Genomic DNA, 23,285 nt, shown 5'->3' with positions numbered 1-23,285 from the left:
GTGTTAAGCTAAATAAGCTTGTGTTACGAGTGGGCTCACCACAATGGTCTACTTAATACTTTTCAAGTGACTGTAAAATTCGTAATTTTTGGTAAATTTGAAATCAATTAACAGTGAATTGAGTTCGCAAACCAGTGACGTAATACATTACCATAATATTTGAAAGAGGCGCGTTTTGATCTAAAAAAAGTATATCATTTGACTGTGTGAAAAGTGGTACAGCTACCCTATTAAAGTTTTGATTTAAAGACAATTTTTACTCATGAAGTTTTTCTACCAGCCATTTTTATAATCCGGTGGTTGCTAAATTATTGCCCTTATTTTGGATTCTACTTAAATTAAATAAGATTAAAAATTAATGAAATAAACATGTGATTTTAACGATATTTTGAACGAATGAATCTCTAAAGATGAGCCCAGTTATTTGTAATTGAAGTCTTATGACAACAACGGCAATATGAAGTAAGATCTGATAATAGAATTAGTAGTATTTATTTTTATACGCATTTTTAATTATGAATCTCATAGACGCTTATGCCCGTTTTCACCATCAATCCCTAATTTTTAAGTGACCCCTATGGTAAAACTTATTTCGTTTTCATAGGAGTCACTTAAAAATTAGGGATTGTTGGTGAAAGCATGCATTAGTTTCTCGTATGCCTGTAGATTTTTAACCTTAAAAAGTAAATATCAAATATTACATTTTCTAAAATTTCGTAAAATGTTTTAATATTTTTGCAGCTAATAAACAAAATTATAATAATAAGACTGATGGATAAAAAATATACTTGACACAAAGGTTTTGGTAATTACTAACAATAACATCAATATTAATTTCTTTCACACACGCTGAAACATAATACGAGTAAAGGATGTAGCACATTTATCAACCCGGAAAGGGATCGTATCCGTCTGAACTCGAGGCGGTCAGTATTCTTTGTATGAAACTCCATACTGCAACGCACACTTATCCGCACCGTAACGTAAACGCATCGCCTCGCGGTTGACAGCGCGCGAAAGGCGATACGGTGTTGATCCCTTTCCGAGTTGATAAGTCTGCTATGAGCAAGAGACACGTAAATAATGTTTAAATTGCTTGAAATTACCATTAAAAACTGCCAATATCTGTCTCTTTCACACATACCAGAATCCTAACATGAGTAAGAGAGATGTAGATGTATTAAAATTGTCGTAACAATGGCAGCTAAAATAGGCGTACGAGAAACTAATTTTATTGCATTTCTTAAGAGTGTAACAGCTTCAGTGTGTACCTATAACCGATAGCTTTATTTTATAGAACTATATTGATGTATAACACGCTTTATGTACCGTGTATAATAATGTTGCACTATTTTAATTATAGTCAGCGTCAAATAGTTCGTGGCACCCAAAGTAGCCAAAAAGTTCGTAACGCGTCTTTGTTACAATGAGGGTTTTCGCGATTGAAAAATCCGCCAGATGGCAATACGTAGACGCGAGGTCCAAATGCTGCATGATCGGTTATTTTTGACATGACATTGACAGATATGTCAAAATCCACCAATCACGCAGCATTTGGACCTCGCGTCTAAGTATTGCCATCTGGCGGATTTTTCAATCGCGAAAACCCTCATTGGAATAAAGTTGTGTTGTCAACTTTTTGGCCACTTTGGGTGTCACGAACTATTTGAAGCTGACTGTACCACATTTTTACGGAATCTCAAGGGAAATGGATATCATCTCCCTGACTAAAGTACTATTAGATTTGTGTAACATTATTGTCTTAACTAGGCCTAAAAACTCCAGTGATAAAATATTATTACATTAATTGTCAATTTTTTTAACAAAAATCTTAACTATTGACCCATTTTGAGTCTGCCAGATATATTTGTCTCTTTCATTCTAGCCACCAAACTAGTTGTGTGAAAGAGACAAATATACACCTTGATTTCAGATTGTTTAAAATGTTGACAGGATTGTAATAAACTTATTTAAAACGCGACAAAGCTCGGATTTGTAAAATCGATAGTATATCAAGCTATCGATTTTCGGCGAATCGATGGCGAACGTCACTTTGTCTATAGCCTTGCCGAAAAAAGAGCGAGTCGCTTTAAGGACGTAGCACATTTATCAACCCGGAAAGGGATCGTAACCGTATCAACTCGAGACGGTCAGTATTCTTTGTATGAAACTCCATATTGAAACGTACACTTATCCGCACCGTACCGTTACGTATACGCCTCGCCTCGCGGTTGACAGCGCGCGAAAGGCGATACGGTGTTGATCCCTTTCCGAGTTGATAAGTCTGCTATGACCTTTAATATATCACAATATAGGTTGTGTGTCATGTATTTGCAATTGTAGATTAATAAGCTTTATTAACATAATGAAATGTTTTAATGTATTTTTAGTGTATATCCCATCCCATTCCTTTACAATATTCAATATTGATTTTTGTTTATTCACATTCCAAAATATGTATTTTATTTCAACGTCGGATCTCCAAAAAAAACTCGGTTGTAATGTAAAATTGTTTAGACTGTATAAATCCATCCATTTTTGTATGACTTACTACATATATACGTATATGATTATGTATATTTTTGTATGTAATGTATGAAATTCACAAACTTTTTAGTTGCAAGTCCCTTAGTATGTGCAGTTTTGTTTTTTATAAATAAATGACTAAAAATATTTTTGTCTTTATTTTTTACGTGAACGAATATCTGTTAAGGATGGAGCACACTTATGAAGCTGGAAAGGGATCGTAACCGTATCAACTCGAGGCGGTCAGTATTCTTTGTATGAAACTCCATACTGCAACGCACACTTATCCGCACCGTAACGTAAACGCCTCGCCTCACGGTTGACTGCGCGTGAATGGCGATACGGTGTTGATCCCTTTCCGAGTTGATAAGTCTGCTATGACCTTTATTCGTTAACATCAAGGGTACTATAATATTCTGGACTAATGTAAAAACGACAAAAATCAGTTACAAAATATTTATTCTTTATTTTAAGTATAATTTTTACAACTTACACGTGAACATTTTACATTAAAAAATATAATTTGGTCACTGGTTTAAGTGGGAAACTTCTATTATTATGTATACTGATATTATACAGTAACTATTATAAGTATATTATAGAGCAATATATTTCAGATCTATCCCTCTCTCTCACTCTTATATGAGTGAAAGAAATGATTAGAGCCAGCTTTACATACCCCAAAAAGTAGTGTCAAGCTGAAGCCCAGAGGATAGAACATTAGGGCAATCCGAATCACCCCCACGTATGTTCCATGATTTTTTAATAGTTTTCAAAAGTCGCGGTGATTCGGGTAGGCCTAGTGATGCTTTATGTCTGGGCTTCGGCTTGACACTACTTTTTGGGACATCTTGTATACCGTTTCAGCCAAATGACGTCCACTGCTGGACAAAGGCCTCCTCCAAGGTTTTCCAGAATGCACGGTCCTGCGCTGCCCGCATCCAGGCTCTTCCCGCGACCTTCACCAGATCGTCGGTCCACCTAGTAGGAGGCCTTCCCCAAGCTACGTCTTCCAGCCCGTGGTCGCCACTCGAGAACTTTTCTGCCCTGAACATCTTGTATAAGTTTTATTAACAAACTCCGAATTACACATTTTTTTAACTCGGAATTTATTGCAATCTCTTTAATTTTGACACAACGAATATAAAATACACTTTGAAACAACGAACACACTAGATACTCTTCAATAAGTAGCAAAAAAACCGTGTAACTTCGTAAAAATTCGGATTATCACAACCCGTTATTTGACAATAATTATTACAAATTGGAGTCACCAGTTGGCGCCACCGTCAAGGAAAGAGCTGTCATTTGGCGATGGCGCCAACTGATGAGCTCCAAATCGCTAACTTTTTCGCTTACTTTTTTTGACACGCATCGAAGAACGTGTTTTTCTAGTGAGTACCTGGCTTTGTATCGAAAATCGTGTTTAAAATACACCTTTACAACTTTATTCAAGTAGTAAAGACTCTGTCAAACAAAACTTAAAAACTTACTTTATTATACAGTTGACAGAGCCTAAAAACTTGTCCCTACACTGATCCAACCTAAAACTTATAATTAACTTAAAACTAAATCACAATTAGGTTTAAATTACATTGTGACAATGTTAACCGCAATAGGTATTTTCTTGTTATAACTATTAACAATAAGATTTGGTTGAAAATATTTAATGCTTGCCATGTCAACTCCACTCATTTTTTATTCAAAGTTATAACGAATGTCACATTTTCTATAGGCTCATCTGTTTCTGTCATGGTTTTGTGGCGAATTTTACTAAGAAGACAACTTCAAAGCCATAGCTACATATCGTCAGAATGATCAATAATATTAATTAAAAATACTAAAGTTATTTACAAATAAGGTCAAATACCTACTTCATTTATTTGTTTGTGTAATTTGGTGTTATTTTATTATCAATTGAGCAACATTTTAATATTTACAGTAAAAAAAAAAACTTATAATAAAATTAGAAACAATAAAAATGCCATTTGTACAAAACCGGTGTGAAATCTTCGAAATATTTGCCTTATTCAAATACATCACTAACACAAATACAAACGTAATAGAATTTATCAATTGCAGCACCCAATAGAAATTATTGAATTTAATTGACTCATCGCCAATGGCGCTGTGTGCAAACTAGATTGCGGTGGCAAATCGAGTTCAAAACCATAGCCGATGTCCAATAAAATTAAAACAAAGCAGACTAACGACATTTTAAAGCATTATGCCAGTTGTATTGGTTTTATTTGGTATATTTAATCTACTTTTTTGTATACAACACCCCTCAATAATGAAACATAGCCAAAAAATGAGAATACACCACACAAAAAAATGTTGGTACCTAGTGTCAACTATTTTGTGGTTTGTCTTATCGTATTGCACATTGTATAATTACATTGATATTTATTATTTGTACAATTTGTAAGTAATCTATTTCACAACAAAAACGATGAAAATGTACTCCACAGTGCGTATAATGCCAGGAAGTAGAAAAGCATTGTTACTAACTGATGAAGGTAGTACAATCTGGAACAAAAACATAGTTCATGATTATTTAGAAGAATGTATTATTATAAGTACACCACCACCGACGCAATGCTTATAGTAGAGTAAAATAAGACTCCTCGTAGATCGTAAAATGCAACTAAGGGACAAATATGCGAGCATCAGGCCTCCCCAACCCGTCTGGCCAGCGTGGGGAGTGTAAGCCAAATCCTCCATTTGCGTCTGGCAAATTAGAGGGGGTCCTGCTCCTGCAGTGGAGACTAAAATGACCTGATGATAATCACAAGTTGGGGTGTCTAAACCAGTACTGGGCTAAATAGTGCTGCATTCTTCTTTCGTGTTAATTAAGAAGACTGTCAGTAATATAGGAAGTAATCAAAAACTATCATGCGGCCCTAACAATAATGTCAACAGCATTGTGTTCCAGCAATTGGAGTTATGATAGCCAATTCCTCTGTGGTTGAGGATTCCGCTTGAAGCTCGCTTCCATCTGATCGTCACTTTCCATCAACTGAGATGCAGGCCAAGAGCTTCCTCGTTATCAATAAAAATGTACCGACCTTTTCCATTTAATCCTGGCTTGGGGCAGATTATCGTCGTTCTCCTTGAAGAGATACCGTCGGATGCCGAGGTAGTAGTCCTGGAAGTAATCCCGCCAGTCCAGCTCCGCCATACTGAAGGGGAACAACTGGGAAAAGAATTAACACATGAAGATAAACTTTACACAGCTTGAAATTGAAATCCTTGGCATCCTTTTAAAATAAGACTACTTACTCACAAAGTAAGTACATTCCCCAAATATGAGACAAATCCGATGTGTTAAAACGCTAAAAATTAAATCCTTGTACAGACGACACATTATATTGCTAACACTGGAATCTTATTTCGATTTAATAGGTAGTATTATTTTGCAATGGGCAGGGCACATAGTACGCAGAACTGACGGCCGATGGGGCAACAAGGTTTTGGAGTGGAGGCCGCGTGCCGGAAAACGCAGCGTGGGACGTCCACCCACAAGGTGGACCGACTTCATCGTAAAGGTTGCGGGAAAGCGCTGGACGCAGGCCGCTACCAACCGGGTAACTTGGAAAGCATTGGGGGAGGCCTATGTTCAGCAGTGGACGTCCTACGGCTGAGATGATGATGATGATTATTATTTTGCAACATACATGTTTTTGCAACAATCATTTAATGTTAGCATTTAACACATTGGATTTGTCTCATATTTGGGGAATGTAGGTACTTTGTGAGTAATTAGTTTTATTTTATAAGTAGCAAGCAACCATCTACTACGTCAATTGGCGCCACTGTCAAGTTAGGTCTTCCCGCTCGCTTGTTAGCGTTAACAGCGGCGCCAACTGGTGATTGTAAATATTAGCGCCACTGCAGCACTGGTGAATATAAATAGTGTTACCATTTTTTCCATATTATCTTATCTGGTGTAAATGTACCTACATATTCTTAAGTACCTACCTGTTTATCTTCTTCGCTAGTCTTCTGCCACAGTTCTTGCGTTCTTCTGTTGCAGAACTCGATGTCCTTCGTACAGAAGTAGGACAGAACGTCGGAGAACTTGTGAATCTTCTTGTACACTTTCAGCATCCTGGAGAAGAAGGTTACGAATGACGTAAAATTAACCGTCTTTTCTCTTAAAGTAGCGCAAGAAATTCAGAAGGATTGTTTATACAAACACTTTCCTACATAGGTTACGTGTTTACCGAGAGTCAACTTTTTATTCTTTAGGTATTATTATTTTGCGGAGTTAATGTGGTTTAATGCATTAATCAATTGACTTTTCATATTTCCAGGTTGGAAAAGGTAAGTACCTACCTAACTAGCTATAAAGTGAATTTATAGATCGTTTCATCCACTAAGACGCGCCCCACCATTCTTCCGCTAATGTTTGAGCGTTATCGGTACATGCTAAATCATCCATGAGTACACACGCACACTACAATAATGACGCTCGGATTGCTCGGATCAAACTCCGCGTACCCCGCGCGACCGAGACTAAAAATTGGAGGGGCGCGTCTTCGTGGATGAAACCATCTAATGCCTAGTGCTACTTACTTTGGTTTCTTCCCTACACACACAGTCAGGCCGTCCATCAACACAGCCGGTATCAAATGCAAGAAGAACATGTAGAATCTGTTCAGCAGCCACGACTTAGTCAGTCTTAGGGATATGTACCTGTAATTCACAAATAAAATTACTTTTTTTGGACAATGTTTTTGTTTGTTTACTACTAGCGAGTGACAGGACCTTTCTTTATTTTTATTTTCAATCAAATCAGTAATTACGAAGTTATGATGCGTTATGAGAAGTTGTTGACAATTATGTATACCTGGGACAAACAGTCCAGTTAGGTAGGTCCAACTTCGAGAAAGAGGTCAATCGTCGAATCCAACTCGGATGGGCAGCGTTCGGGAAGCTTCGCCATATACTCACGTCCGAAATACCGCAGTGTCTTAAGTCGAAAGTATTTGACCAATGCGTGTTGCCAGTGATGGTATACGGATCTGAGACGTGGTCGTTTACTATGGGCCTCATAAGAAGGCTCAAGGTCACCCAAAGGGCGATGGAGCGGGCTATGCTCGGAGTTTCCCTGCGTGATCGAATCAGAAATGAGGAGATCCGCAGGAGAACCAAAGTAACCGACATAGCTCGCAGAATTGCTAAAATCAAGTGGCAGTGGGCGGGGCACATAGCTCGTAGAGACGATGGCCGTTGGGGCAGGAAAGTTCTCGAGTGGCGACCACGGGCTGGAAGACGTAGAGTGGGCAGGCCTCCTACTAGGTGGACCGACGATCTGGTAAAGGTCGCGGGAAGAGCCTGGATGCGGGTAGCGCAGGACCGTTCATTGTGGAAAACCTTGGGGGAGGCCTTTGTCTAGCAGTGGACGTCATTTGGCTGAAAAAGAAGAAGAAGATGCGTTGAAGTTCCGCGTGACGTCTCAAAGTGGTACACTTTTAAACACACCTTGACGTCATAGGCCTCTTCCTTTGAACTTTGGCGCTCTTTATCTCTTTCAATTTTCATTAGTTTGCAAAAGTAGGAAATACCTACGTGTCGAGTATTAAGTATTTGATAAGTTAACCGACGGACTAATTCAAACTCTTGCTTTTTTACCCAGGAAACATCCCTATTGTGAAACATATTGTTACTTTGAATAACTTCATCATCATCATCATCATTTCAGCCATTGGACGTCCACTGCTGCTGCCTCCCCCAATGCTTTCCATGTTGATCGATTGGTTGGTAGCGGCCTGCGTCCAGCGCTTCCTTGCTACCTTTATGATGTCGTCGGTCCACCTAGTGGGTGGACTTCTCACGCTGCGTTTTCCGATACGCGGCCTCCACTCCAGAACCTTGCTGCCCCATTGGCCGTCAGTTCTGCGTACTATGTGCCCTGCCCATTGCCACTTCAGCTTGCTAATCCGTCGGGCTATGTCAGCGACTTTAGTTCGTTTACGGATCTCCTCATTTCTGATTCGATCTCGTAAAGAAACACCAAGCATAGCCCTCTCCACTTCATCAAATACAGGGTGGAATTTTGTAATGCCATCTGGAGGGAAAGTACTCTTAATAATGTAGATAGAAACTCAAAGAAAACTTTCTTTTATTTTTGAAAAGAAATAGAACTGCATTCAAAGATTTCCGAATTTAAAAAAAAAATCACTAACTACCATGCCATACAATTTTCTGTAAATAAATTAAAATAATGTAAGATTTCATGGTTTCCTTTCACTTGATTTATCAAGTTTGTTAGAGAGATTTCATCCTTATACCTCACCCTAACGATCAATGCAATAAAAATACAGGGTGTAATTTTTAACAGATTTTAGTTGGGTCGACTCCTGGGTATGGCAGCAATTTGTTGAAAATCTTTGAATGCAGTTCTATTTCTTTTTAAAAATAAAGGAATGTTTTCTTTGAGTAAAATTTTCTATCTACAGTATTAAGAATACTTTCCGTCCAGGTGGCATTACAAAATTCCACCCTGTATATTGAATACTGAACTTCAGTGAACTTACCACACAGCGTTGGAGAAAGGATACTTGTCCACCTGCTCCATATTCAGCGTCATGAACTCGCCCCAAGTGATCTTATTCTCAACTGAGCTCACGTAATTGAATATCGGAGGCTCTGGCGGTGGGTTGCTGAAAAATCAAAAATGTCGGTTGAAGTTACTGCAGTAGGTAAGAGTTGATGGACCACTGCTCTGATCGGATTACGTGTCAAAAAATTATGTATGACGCGACGTTTGGTTCGTGTTAGTGAAGGTATAGGTACGGTGAGCATCGTTTCATCAATACATGACTACCTTCTTCTATGATATCCATTAACCCGTCCCACTGCTTGGATTAAGAGTGGCCTGTGTGGCATTTGGTACAAAATCGCTTGATTGAAGTTGCGTTATTTTGCCTATTTCAGACCGAGTTTCACTCGGAACCCTCAATCACAGCCTGGAAGAATCAATGCTGTTAACATTGTTGTTATGGTGACCGTATGAGTAAGGCTAGGCGGACTTAGTACAAACCCTACCACCACCAACCATATTGTACTAAAAATATTGCGTCCACTGGGTATCGAACCCGGAACAGGCGGCCCTATCGAGATGAACGTGGCCTAACTTATTAGAAATCTTAGAAGAAACTCGACTGCTCTCAATGGGAATCGATCCCTGTAACATGTGTCCCTAACCTCTCTTTCTCTATACCTCACCTCTGAGTATAAGCCGCGTTGACATTAACCGCCGCAGCCATGAGGCAGTTCACCACCATATCCACCGGCACCAGGTCAGCTGTGCCCTGCATGTCGCATTGCAGGGTTCGGAGGATGCCTGTCCCTGGAAAAATACATTCATAATCATCCTCATAATCATTTCAGCCATAGGACGTCCACTGCTGAACATAGGCCTCCCCCAATGGTTCCCAGATTGGCCGGTTTGTAGCGGCCAGCATCCAGTGCCTTCTTGCTACCTTTATGAACTAAAGCTATAGATCCTGGCTACACAGGAGTTGCAGCGGTGGGAACTAGAGGTGAGAATAGTCCCTGCTACCTTTATGAAGTCATCTGTTCTCACCTTGAGATGGACGTCTCATGCTGCGCTTGCTGGTTTTGGCCTAAATTGAGGAACCTTGCTGCCCCATCGGCCGTCAGTTCTGCGAGCAATGTGCCCTGCCCCTTGCCACTTCAGCTTGCTAATCCGTCGGGCTATGTCAGCGATTGCTTGATACTGCCACTATTGGGTACGTGACTATTCTTACCTTTCGTTTCCAGCGCTGCAACTCCTGTGCAGCCAGGATCTACAGCTTAACCGCTACTAGAAACCCAACCAGTGAAGGCACTCTAAGCTTTCAATTTGCTTTTAGATTTTTAGTAAAGTACTTAATCTTAACTTTAACGCCCGTATTCACAAACGATGCTTGCTTAAGTGAAGCAGCAAATCGAACGCACAGCGTTGAATAGAGCTCTGTGATTGGTTCGTGTGTCACCCTGTGCGTCCACGCACACTGTGAGACTTCATCAACATTTAAATAATAATGTTTTTCTTACCACTTCCCACCACGATGCCATTCGGTCCGTTCATATTGTCCAGCCAACATTTTACTGGTTCTTTTGCCGATGATACCACTGTAATAAAAGATTTTTGAAAAGTTAAGTTCAAAGGAATGCATTTTCGAAATGTAACGTTTTAGAAAATTTACTATGATTCTTAATCCTGTTCACTCTGTCCCGAAAGAAAATTAGGTTTTTTGAAATTTTCAGTTTTCAGGAACGCACTTTCGGAAAGTTAGGTTTTCAAAAACAGAGGTTCTCAAAAACATAGGTTTCCGTTAGTTCAAAGTTAATAATCGTTGTTCTCACTTACCTACAGCCGGCCTAAAGATCGCCAAGGGTATTCCTTTCGAGTTGATCCTTAATTCATTCTCAGCTAATGCTTTGGTCATAGTGTATGTGTTGGGGTATTCCCCTAGTAATCTGAAACAGAATAAGTAGAATACAATTGAAATTTGAAGCCACGATAGCCGAACGGTGAAGGGGTCGGACTGGTGGACTCAAGATCCGAGAAACGCGGGTTCGAATGCCACCGCGCCGGAGCCCACTCGTAACACAAGCATACAAAGCTTTCTACGAGGGGCTAACGGTAGTAGGTGAGATACAGGCCAAGAGCTTCCTCGTTGTGGATAAAAAAAATCTATTATGTAGTAATTTTTGCAAAAAACAAATAAATAAAAATCTTAAAAAAAATAAGTATCTAAAGATGGTTTTAGGCGACAAACGTATGGGCTTGTCGCGTAAAATAAGGCAGAAAAATCTCGAGTAGCTACGGGCTGGAAGACGTTGTGTGGGCATGTTTCCCACTAGATGGACCGACGATGTAGGTTGCGGGAAGTAACTGGATGCGGGCAGCGCAGTCCTGGTATTTGTGGAAATCCTTGGGGCAGGTCTCCCACTAGGTGGATCGACGATCTGGTGAATATCGTTGTGGAAATCCTTGAAGGAGGCCTTTGTCCAGCAGTGGACGTCATTTGACTAATATGAACAAACTAGGAAGATAAGAAAACGTAAACTTACTTAGATAACTGACTATTCATCTCCTCATCAGTCATCTTCTCTATGGTCTGGTTGAGGGTCTCCAAGTCCATTTTGCATGGGTAGAACTTCTCCTTGACCTGGTCAAGGTGCGAGTTGGAGTAGGCAGTCGAAATGTGCATTAAGACCTGGAACAAAAATAGTTATAGCGTCGACAAATAAATATTTCTCACTATCTTCCATCATTGTATCAAAATAACTTTATGGGAGCGGTGAGCACATTAAATGGGACTATTCCCACCTCTCGTTCCTAGCTCTGCAACTCCTGTGTAGCCAGGATCTACACCTTGACCGCCTTAAAAAACCCAACAAAAGAAGGTCAAGTTTGTCCCGGGGGAAAGTTTTTTAAACTGTGTGTGCACATTAAGGCGATTAGTGTCCTCAATCCGCGCCAAATGGGCATTTTGTAAAGCCTACTCCTCTTTTACTGCTGAATAGAAATAGTTGAAAAAAATATATGTTATACAACAGTTCAAGGACTACATTTGTGACGTTTGAATTTTCGCTACGTCTCTTTGTTTTGGATTAAAAAAATAAATACGGGACATCGATTTTTTACTTAAATTCCCTACTCCTCCAAAACGGCTATGTTAATTTAAAAGATTTTTGCACGAATAGATTGGGAATTCTTTAATCTTTAAATGACACGTTGCGTTTTTCAATCGAACATTACTTTCATTCATAAATTTTACTTTTCTATTTTCTAATTATCTGTCTGGCGGACAAATAATTGAAATTTTGTCATCTAGCCTAGTTGTCGTCAGGAAGTTGGTCTAATTCAGCTTGCAACTAATTCAGCTTGCAAGATTCCACCCGAACAAACATTTATGTAATTACCTACATACCTACATCATAAATTGCAAGCTAAATAAAAGCTTGTAATAAAGTCGGGTTTGTTCAAATTTCGAGAACGACTGAACCGACAAAAGCATTAGAAAATTTACGAAAAATAAAATAAAATTTTATCCCGTACAAAATGTTCATGGATTTTGTTATTTTTATTAAATACTTTTACGCCTGAGTTAAATGACACCGACATCAAGATTCATCAATTTAAGTTTAAAATAATAGGCAGTAATGTATGAAGAAAGAGCTTCTATTCTGTATCTACCTATGCCCGTGTATTTTTGATCGGTGTCAAATCGGAGTTTTTGGTGCGGGGTACGCGGGTGTTGCTCGCGGCGTGAAGGTCAAACGCCCAAGGTCATTGAGGACTCTAATCGCCTTAAGCGGGTGACATTGATATTTATGTATGTGAAAGAGCATACAAATAAGAAGCATAATCTGAAGTCTCACTGACGTTTGACCAGTGCCGGACTTAGAGACCCAGGACCTCTAGGCACATGGCATTTGTTTGGGGTCAGAGGCGGGGCAAGACCTAAATTTGATGTGGGCAAGACAGATTTCGCGAGGCCTTGTTCTGTGGCGACCTGAAGACGGATTTATGTATAAAGAAATAATAAAAAAAAGGGTCAAAGGTCTATACATTGACAGTTTCTGATTTCTTGATTCAGTGATTATTTTTAAAGGAATATTGCGCCAAAGAATAATGTTCGTCACTTAAAACCGTGTTGTTGCTTAATTTTGTGTCTGATTATGGCTGAATTTGTTTGGAAAAAAATATATTTTTATTTTTAACTACATTGTTTAGCTATCAAGAATTTATATTTAATAGTCAATGTTCGTATTGTGATATTGTCATCTCCACCTTGTATACATTTTTTCAAAATTTTTGATGCGCGAGGCCCCTTGTACCGCGAGGCCGTAGGCGGTGGCCCACGTCGCCTACGCCTTACGCCGCCTCTGTTTGGGGTCCTATCCTATCGAACAATTAAACTTTTTAATAAGGAAAACCAGACTCTTTTGAGCTTATGTTTTCACCACTGAGGGCCCCTTAACAGGCTGGGCCCCTAGTTAGTACGTTCGTTCCAGCCGAAAGACGTCCACTGCTGGACAAAGGCCTCCCTTAAGATTTTCCACAAAGACCGGTCCTGCGCCGCTCGCATCCAGCAGGCACCTCCCGCGACCTTCACCAGATCGTCGGTCTGCCTAGAGGGAGACCTGCCCACGCTACGTCTTCCGGCTCGTGGTCGCCACTCGAGAACTTTTCTGCCCCAACGGCCATCGTCTCTACGAGCTATGTGCGACGCCCACTGCCACTTGATTTTAGCAATTCTGCGAGCTATGTCGGTCACTTTGGTTCTCCTCGAAGGTGGATGATGTACTCGCCGTTGATATTTATGTCGAATCCGCTCCAGTCCAGAAGCTTGAAACATCTTCCAGGGCGGTGGTGAACAGTTTCGGAGCTGACTGGGCCCCTAGGCCCGAGCAAATTCGGCGCTGCATTTGACGTCTCAAAAACTTCCCGTGCCGTTCCCATACCTGAGGCATTGACTGAGTTAAGTGTAAACCTATACTTACGTCAAGTCCCTTAATATCCCTTGCTAGCCGCAGCACGTGCAATGACGCCTTCACATTGACGTTGAACGCCAGTCGCAACTGCTCGTCGAACTTGACAGTCGCTGCTGAGTGGAAGATCACGTTCACCTGGAATATCATCATCATCATCTCATTAAAACTAATTTTAGTTTTGCAAGTAGGCTTTTAAAAAGCACTTTTACACGTCCCAGTATTAACCCTACCACTGCTTCGGGACAATAAATGGGCCAGTGCTGAGAAGAAGCAGCGCGAGAAACTCAATCACAGTTGTCAGCCTCTTTTTCAAGGGTTTATACCTACCTAGTTACTTAAAGAAGAGTCTTTAAAATACCATCATCAATATAATATGTAGTAGCCTTTTTTCAGTGGCTCGTGAGTTTGTTTATTCATCTAATGCAATATAAATAAACTAATTATGTAATTGAATTGCTCGTTTTTTATTTACACTACGCGGGGAATGCCAGGCGATAGTTAAATACCTTGTTCTACTAACAAGGCAGGTATTTCGCCGGAAATACATTGATCAGTCTAGAACGATCCATGACAATGTTCCTTCCCTGTAAATGCCTATCCACTCTCACCTTGAAGAGGCTCGGATATTTCGGATATCCTTACTTTTGTTAAATAAATCAATACAGCCTCTTGACTTTTTTGTATTTGCTCAAGCTTTCCGAGGTCTTTGTATGTTTGCTTACAATAAAAACTGTGTATTTTGCTTTTGCATGTTTGCCTGGCCTTCAAAGTGTAAACTTACACAGGCCAAAGTATCTGCGTCCAAAGTGTACTAAAGTTCGTACCATTATTTTATTCAAAAAAGTGTATTTTTACTCGTATTTTGAGCAAGCTTCAAATATTTTGACGAATGTCACTATGTGATATCACTTAGATTCTATCAGGTTGGCCACTCACTTTAGAAATGCGTGTATTTTTAATAGTGAGAGGTAAAATTTCCAATATTAAGAGGTAAACTTTGTAACTTTGTTTTTTTTTTAGCTAGCTAGTAGAACTCACCTTCTCAGTTAGCGTCTGTCTATCAGACAAGGTCAGACCGAGTCCCGCCGCCTCGCAGTCAGCTGGTATCACCACAATCTTGTGCCTGAATTTAGGCACTTCTTCTTTTAGGCGGTCGAAAACCTGGAAAAGGAAAGAAGATAAAGTAACTAAGTAAACTTGCTTAATATGTAGGATTGTAGGCCATTTTCAGGGCACTTAAACGTATCAAACTCTACCACCACTTCGGGATTCATATAGGCTGGTGCTGAGAAGAAATGGCGGAAGAAACTCAGTCACCTTTCTTAACCTCTTATTTAATTTATTTACAAGAGCGAGCTAGAGGCTTGTAAATTAAATTAAAAAAAAACTTTAGATATCCTTTTTTCATAAAGATTGTCTGAGCTGAGTAGTACCACCTAACTTTAACTGTAACTATAACCGGTGTGTTTTTTTAGACGTTCGTAATAGTTTTAGTAAGATGGTGTGCTACCAAAATGTACTAGGCAGTTCCATGAGAGATTGTGGTACTTTATCGAACATTTTATACTATTCCCCAAAAATGAGCTAAAGCCAAGTTTAATATTAAGTGTTTAGCACTAAAGTTTTTTCAGAAAATCACCTCTCGACTCTCTATAGTTCACATGTTCGGTAGGAAATCCCCACTTCATTCATCAAATATTAACTCAAGTCTCAAGATCGTGTGGTCCGAGTACCTACATTTCCTTTGAGATGAGGTCATTCAAAAGTTTGTAAGTACTCTGTCAATATTATTTAATTTAAAAATTGCAGTAAGGTTACTGGAAAACACGTGATTTAGCTGTATTATGGCACTCAACGACACTTTTTTAAGCATCTGTGGCTCTAAAGGACGAAGCACACTTATCAACTCCGGAAACGGATCGTAACCGTATCCGTATCCGTGTCAACTCGAGGCGGTCAGTATTCTTTGTATGAAACCTATACTGCAACGCACACTTATCCGCACCGTAATGTAAACGCCTCGCCTCGCGATTCACATCGAGCCAAAAGCAATAATTATGGTGTTGATCCCTTTCTGGGTTGATAAGTGTGCTATGACCTTAAGACAGTAAAGCCAAGAAGATTATATACTTACAGGGTCATCGAATATTTCTTCTATCCTGGTGTAGATGTCCTTCCCGCGTTTCTGTCTGACCAACAGGTATAAGTTTTCAACCCCAGGGCAGCATCGTAGGAGCTTCTGTACTAGAATCTTCCCAAGGAACCCTAAAACAAGAAAAAAAAGTATTATTTGTTGATTGCTGAACGATAAGGCCTACAGTCAGATACCATCAGAAAAAATTACATCAATATTACTGTCATTCCTTCCTATATGACATTCTAAGGCTGCACTGGGTTGCACCATCTTACTTTGACGTCAAAAATCTGTCAAACTCAATACAAAAAACACCGGTTATCGTTAAGTTATCGTCAAAGTTAGGTGGTGCAACTCAGCCTAAATTTCCCCACATCTTCATTTCAACCACCACTCTGTCAGTAACGGGACTATTCCCACCTCTCGTTCCCACCGCTGCGATCCTGTGAACCTTAACTTCGAACTCCTTCTATGTTCTTCTGATTAATTTCGTTGCTGGTCCAATGATAGTTTAACTTTCCCCCGGGACGAACTTGACCTTCACTGGTTGTGTTATTGGCGGTCAAGCTGTAGATCCTGGCTACACAGGAGTTGCAGTGGTGTGAACGAGAGGTGGGAATAATTCCGTTATTAAATGCACAAAGTAACTAAGTACACAAATATTCTTAAAAAAACCTTGCTTACCCGTAGCACCAGTAATCAAAATATTCTTTCCGTTATAAAACTTCTGAATCTGCGTCAACTCTACGTTATTTCTCGTGTCAGTATCGTTATTGTTGTCTATTTTCAACGACGCGTCGTTATCGTTGTCGTTGCTGTACGCCATGGCTGGTATTTTGAAGGCCGCGTCGTCCCCAGGTGTTGAATCGAGGAGAGGAGCCATTTTTGTTGGTTACTGCTTTGTAGACATTTTCTGTGGACAAAATTGAGTAGTTAAAATTAATGTTAATTTGATTAAGGGCACATACTTAGTACGCAGAACTGATGGCTGATGGTTCCCACCGCTGCAACTCCTGTGTAGCCAGGAACTACAGCTTGACCGCCGATAACAACCCAACTATTGAAGGTCAAGTTTGTTCCAGGGGAAAGTTAAACTGTCATTGGACCTGCAACGTCCACCCACAAGGTGGATGATGACCTAATAAAGGTAGCGTGAAGGCGCTGGATGCAGACCGCTACCAACCGGTCACTATGGAAATCATTGGGGGAGGCCTATGTTCAGCAGTGGACGTCCTATAGCTGAAATGATGATGATGATGGTGATTAGCTTGAAGTATTCCTAATTGTAATCTCTAACAAAGAAAAAGTCACTTCACATCATCTTTCAATTTAAACACACACACACACAATTGTTTGCATATCTTCTAATGATCATCCTGAAAATTAACTATTAAAACTCTCTAAAAATATCTAGATTTCATTATTTCAGCTACAAAATAAAAAACTACACACTCGGCTTTTTGCAGAACACTTCAAACGAGATGTTTGTTAATAACTAAGTACTAAGTATTTTATTTTATCTAGGATAACAAACAATTGTACAATTCAGATATGCAGTAAAAAGGATCCTGCAAAAAACGGTTCCTGCGAAACTACTCACCTTAGTAAAAACAATAGAGCTTAGAACACGATAAAATCCATTTTTTTTGAGTCAAAGTTAACTAAAAATTGTTTTTTTATTAAAAGCTTACAAATTTTTATAACTCTTAATAGATTTGCTGTCTATTTATCTATTTATTTAACAGTTAATAGTCCAGGCTTGATCGATTAGTTGTCTATAGTTGTCGATCAGTTAAAAATTTAGATCCAACTGAGGTCTTGCGGTTTTAAACGCTAAATATAAGCTCCACACGCATTGTTTGGACATAGGATTTGAGACCCGTATTTATAAACGATGCTCAAGGTTAATGCTTGAAGAATGCTAAACCACAGAACCGATTTTGATGAAATTTGGCATAGAGATAGCTTGAATCCCGGGAAAGGACATAGGATAGTTTTTATCCCGGTTTTTGAAACAGGGACGCGTGCAATGACGTTTTTCTGTGACAGACAAAATACCACGCGGGCGAAGCCGCGGGCGGAAAACTAGTTTATTATAAATAAAGGTTACTTATAATTTGCTTGAAGTACAATTTGTTTTATGAACAGACACCTAGATATTGTGGCATCTATGCCTTTCTAATACGAGCGATTTTTTAACAAAATCGTCTATGACATCTGTACTAAAAATACGACAGGTTTATGAATAGGATTATAATATTTAAGCATGACGCATGTACACATTAACTACGAGTATTTCCCCCAGTGCATACAATGTACCTACTTCGGCCTAATTTCATTATCATCATCATTTCAGTTGCAGACGTCCACTGCTGAACATAGGCCTCCCCCGATGATTTCTACATCGCCCGGTTGGTAGCGGCCTGCATTCAGCGCCTTTATTAAAATTAAAACTTTACATAAAACATGGGCAGGGCACATAGTACGCAGAATTGACGGCTGATGGGGCAGCAAGGTTCTGGAGTGGAGGACGCGTACCGGAAAACCCACAAGGTGGACTGACAACCTAATGAAGGTAGCAGGAAGGCGCTGGATGCAGGCCGCCACCAACCGGCCATTGTGGTAATCATTGGGGGAGGCCTATGTTCAGCAGTGGACGTCCTATGGCTAAAATGAAGATGATGATAATAAAACATTACAGAGTGTGAAAATTCCACGATCATCCATATGGTAGAGTAGAGTAAAACCACTCCCACTCTTACCGTGGATGTCGTAAAGGCGACTAAGGGACAAATAATGCGAACATCAGGCCTCCCCAACCCGTCTGGCCAGCGTGGGGAGTGTAGGACAAATCCTCCATTTGCCTCTGGTCAATTAGAGGGTCGTGCTCCTGCAGTGGAGACTGAATGATCTGATGAGGAAAAATTATAGATTGTATTGTTTATTGAAAGAATAAGAATGCGTCATTCATTGCGTTTATTTTCGACGAAATAGCTCTACCTTCAATGGTTTCAATACTGGGAAAGACTTGTTTGAATTAGCAAGTATTTGCAGTGGTTAATGTGTTAAGTGATGAATGTTTAATCAAGATATTTTTTTTTAACCTCTCGTACTAAGCTAAATGGGCACTTCTTCGAAATCGCATTCTTCGGCTGATTCATATGGACAAATTTCAAATTCAATTTTAGGTTTGTAACATAGACTCATATGAAAATAGGTACACCCAATAACATATATTTGGATAAGGGACTCGTTTTTGTAAAGTAGTTTTCAAGATATCGACGTTCAAATATTTTGTGCCCATATGAATCAGAATTTGTTACATATTAATCAAAAATAGAAATAAAATTTATGATATTCATGTACAATTGGCTCTAAATTAAGAAAATAATCATATTATAACAAAAACAATGATCTGTTGTTATGAAAAAATGCAACGATTCCAAAATAATTCGTGAAAAATCATTTTTTTGAAACTTTATTATACATCCATAATATTTTGTCATCATCATAATCATTTCAACTGAACATAAGCCTCTCCCAATGATTTACATAATGACCGATTGGTAGCAGCCTGCATCCTGCGCCTTCCTGTGGGAGGACGTTCTACACTGAGCTTTCCGGCACGTAGCTTCCACTCCAGAAACGTGGTATCCCATCGGCCATCATTTCTGTATACTATGTGTCCTGCCCATTATCACTTCAGTTTGCTAAAACATCGGACTATGCCACCATGCGACTTTAGATCGTTTACGGATCTCCTCATTTCAGATTCGATTGCATAAAAAAAACAAGCATAGTCCACTCCATAGTACACTATGCAACTTTGTGGTTCGTAAGCCTACAGTGAGAGGCCGCTTTTCAATACAATTTGTCATCATTGATAAACACACACTGGATGTAGACTTTCATCTTATGGCACTAAGGTATTTTAGATGACTCTACCGAGCTGTATCACTTATCCAAGCTATTGTTGTTAAGACGTCCACCTACAAGGTGAAGAAGGTGAGATGAGCTTATAGAGGTTGTGGCAATGGCAATCAGTTAATCTCGAAATCATTGGAGGCCTATGCTCAGCAGTTTAGTATTATGTGCTATGGACGCCATAAGTGTAGCTGAAATAATAATAAAAATAAATAAATCGTTGGGCAATTTCATACAGCGCCATTTAGCTACAAAATAAGCAACAAATATGCTTGTGTTATGGTTGCTAGCTTAACGGATATACTACTTATTTACTGTTTAAACACAAATGATAATGTTTTTTTTATTCATAACAAGACCGCAATCGCCCCTGGTCTTAAAGTGATATGCAGTCTGGGATGTCATTCTTAATTAAAAAACCCTTTTTTGGTGCTTGAAAGATCAAAAACTAATTTATTTTATGATTCATATAGGGCCCTGACCATATGAATCACGCACAGATAAATCAGTTTTTTGCCTAAAATCGAGCAAAACTCGTCATACATACAGACTACAGTGTTGTCATTTTTCTACATGAATCTATAACCCAAAAGCATCACAAGAAAGACAGATTAGATTTTTAATGCAATAATGTAATTTTATAAAGTAGGCATTGTAATCAGCATGCCACCTGAACCAAGCACAGATGAATCAAGTATTTGCCTTCGTCACACCGGGTTCTAAGCCAACCAGCTCCACGTCTGCCTTCTAGATCATCCGTTGCAAGATGGGCTTGCCTCCACGCCAGAAACCAGACTCTCATGATTAAAACCTGACCAGTTATGGTCAAGAACAGCTCACGCCATATGAATCAGTATTTTATGCCGGACACTGCTTATTTATTTTTTTGCGAACAAACTAACTTAATTAAAATTATGACACATTTTTTTTGTAGAAGAACAACTCATTAGCTTTCGAAATAATTTTAATTTATATTGATATATGAAAAGGAAAATGCTACATCAACCATTTTGTTCCGGAAAATGGCTAACGGACACACCATATTAATCAGAGAATCACACTTCAAATATTTTTATTTTGTATAAAGACAGCAATTATGTAAAAAATGTAATTTGCGCCAGATAGGGCTATAGCTAAGCTATACGAAAAAAAATATTTCATGCCATTTTGTTAGTTGGTTACAGAACTATACCCAAAGACATCGAAAATTTTGCCTCCGAAGAAATACCCAAATATGCTTTCGGGACTTTTTCCACCGCTGCAACTCCTGTGTAGCCAGGATCTACAGCTTGACTCCCAATAAAAACCCAACCAGTGAAGGTCAATCAAGAATCTCTAAACATATTTCATCACAATCGGTTCAGTGGTTTATCAAAAAGTCTGTAGTTTGCGGCTGGGTTGCATCATCTTACTTTAATTTAACAAACGTCAAGAATCTGACTTACATACAAAAACACCGGTTCTTGTTATAGTTACGGTTAAAGTAAGTTGGTGCATCTCACTCTAACGCCCGTTTTCACAAACGATGCTTGCCTAAGTGACGCAGCACATCGAACGCACAGCGTTGAATAGAGCTCTGTGATTGGTTCGTGTGTCACCCTGTGCGTCCACGCGCACTGTGAGACACTGTGATACTGTCGAATACAGGGTGTCCCAAAATTTGCACGTCACACTGACACCAGAGGTAAATGAGCTTAAGACGCATCTAAAAAGTATATTAAGTCCATTTTTAAAAATAACTAATGTGAATGTTTCAAAACTCATCAAACTTTTCTATGGAAATGAAAAAATAAAACTGGTCATTATGAAACTTTTCTATGGGCATATTAAGCTTGTTCGATGCGTCTTAGCCTTGGCGCAGAACGTTGATTTTTCGTAGGCCGATAGTTTAGTCGGACAGTTGATCAGTATGGGCATGTATGGGCATGTAAAGTGCGCACATTAAGCCGATTCGATTTGGCCGATTCTTCATACAATTTAAAATGGGGCACAACTATTGGCCAACTAAAAATCGGTGGTCTGCGCCCTAGTCTTAGACTCAGCTACCTCCAGTGTCAGTGTGACGTGCTAATTTTGAGACACCCTGTATAGCTCATCGCGCATGCGTACGCGATAAAGCTGACGTAACTAGCACTTTCTTTTGTGGCCTTGAAGCTCGTTCATGATCGCCTGACGAATGGGACCGCCGACCCAGTTGCAGTTTGGTATTTGGTACGCAGAATAATCAAATCAAATTAAATCAAAAATATTTTATTCAATTTTGACCACGGGTGGCACTTAAGGCGATGCCACGCGAATATTGGGCGTTTTAAAGAAGCGCAGAATTAGTTTTAATCGTACTTTTCCTATAACTTATGTTCTTATTTTGAAATATGTCATAGTTGACAAATAAATCTAGTATGTGGCTAAAGCCGAAACATGAATGGAAACAATTTTCTCGATAGAAAAAAAATCTAANTTAATAGTCAAACGAACTTACCTGTACGTGAAGTTCGACTGTAATTATGCGAAGTTGTTGTCTCGTCCGAAGATGATGAAAGATAACTAGTGTAGTCCCGGCTTACATCCTCTGGCGTCACACAATTTTAAAGCTAAAATAAAATATTTCTGAACGCAGTCGTACCTAGGTCCCACCACGCCATCTATACCTGTCAACTCATTCAAGTTTAAAGTAATTAGGTTTAATTTTACAACTGGGGCGTTTTGTAATTACTTACTCTTAATTATTACAATAACCAAGGGTTTGGGTGGGACTCATCATCTTCGGACGAGACAACAACTTCGCATAATTACAGTCGAACTTCACGTACAGGTAAGTTCGTTTGACTATTAATTATGCTCGTTGTTGTCTCGTCCTCGATGATGAAAGATAACTAGTGTAGATGTTCAAAGATAAAAGTTGTAAAATTAAACAAACATGTTCAAATTGTAAAATTAAACAAACATGTTCAAATTGTAAAATTCAACAAACATGTTCAAGTAAAAAAAAGTATTGTTTTATTCAAACTTTCATTAATTAGTAAGTATTACCCTTATCACTACTTAATCAGACATATTTTTCTTATGAGCTGAATAGCATTCATATAAAATTATTAATTTCTAAAAATGTTCACTGCAAAGTAACTATTATTTATAATGAGTCTATTGTAACACCTTCAAAATACTGTTTGTGGATTCCCTA

General features: G+C 39.1%; 1 protein-coding gene across 2 annotated transcripts; it reads right to left on the bottom strand.

Moving 5' to 3' along the window:
• Positions 1–3,496: 3,496 nt before the first annotated feature.
• Positions 3,497–17,873, bottom strand: LOC114365934 (fatty acyl-CoA reductase wat). Of its 2 annotated transcripts, none has more exons than XM_028322660.1 (14): positions 17,781–17,873; positions 16,865–17,093; positions 16,181–16,311; positions 15,085–15,207; positions 14,056–14,181; positions 11,617–11,762; positions 10,910–11,019; positions 10,594–10,671; positions 9,760–9,883; positions 9,069–9,194; positions 7,105–7,224; positions 6,508–6,637; positions 5,595–5,722; positions 3,497–5,055 (listed from the first exon to the last, which is right to left on the bottom strand). In XM_028322660.1, exons 2-14 carry the CDS (start codon positions 17,061–17,063, stop codon positions 4,965–4,967), a joined length of 1,632 nt encoding a protein of 543 aa, XP_028178461.1. In that variant the 5' UTR covers positions 17,064–17,093; positions 17,781–17,873; the 3' UTR covers positions 3,497–4,964. The 2 variants fall into 2 exon arrangements, with proteins under 2 accessions (XP_028178461.1, XP_028178462.1); XM_028322661.1 differs by lacking the exon at positions 17,781–17,873 and adding an exon at positions 17,633–17,660 and having other exon boundaries at positions 3,685–5,055.
• Positions 17,874–23,285: the final 5,412 nt, after the last annotated feature.

The sequence above is a fragment of the Ostrinia furnacalis genome, unplaced genomic scaffold (genome assembly GCF_004193835.3).
Source record: "Ostrinia furnacalis isolate ACB-3 unplaced genomic scaffold, ASM419383v2 OfSCF7688, whole genome shotgun sequence".
Lineage (NCBI taxonomy): Eukaryota > Metazoa > Arthropoda > Insecta > Lepidoptera > Crambidae > Ostrinia > Ostrinia furnacalis.
The sequence above is the reverse complement of the archived record's forward strand: the minus strand, read 5'-3'. Positions and strand labels throughout refer to the sequence as shown.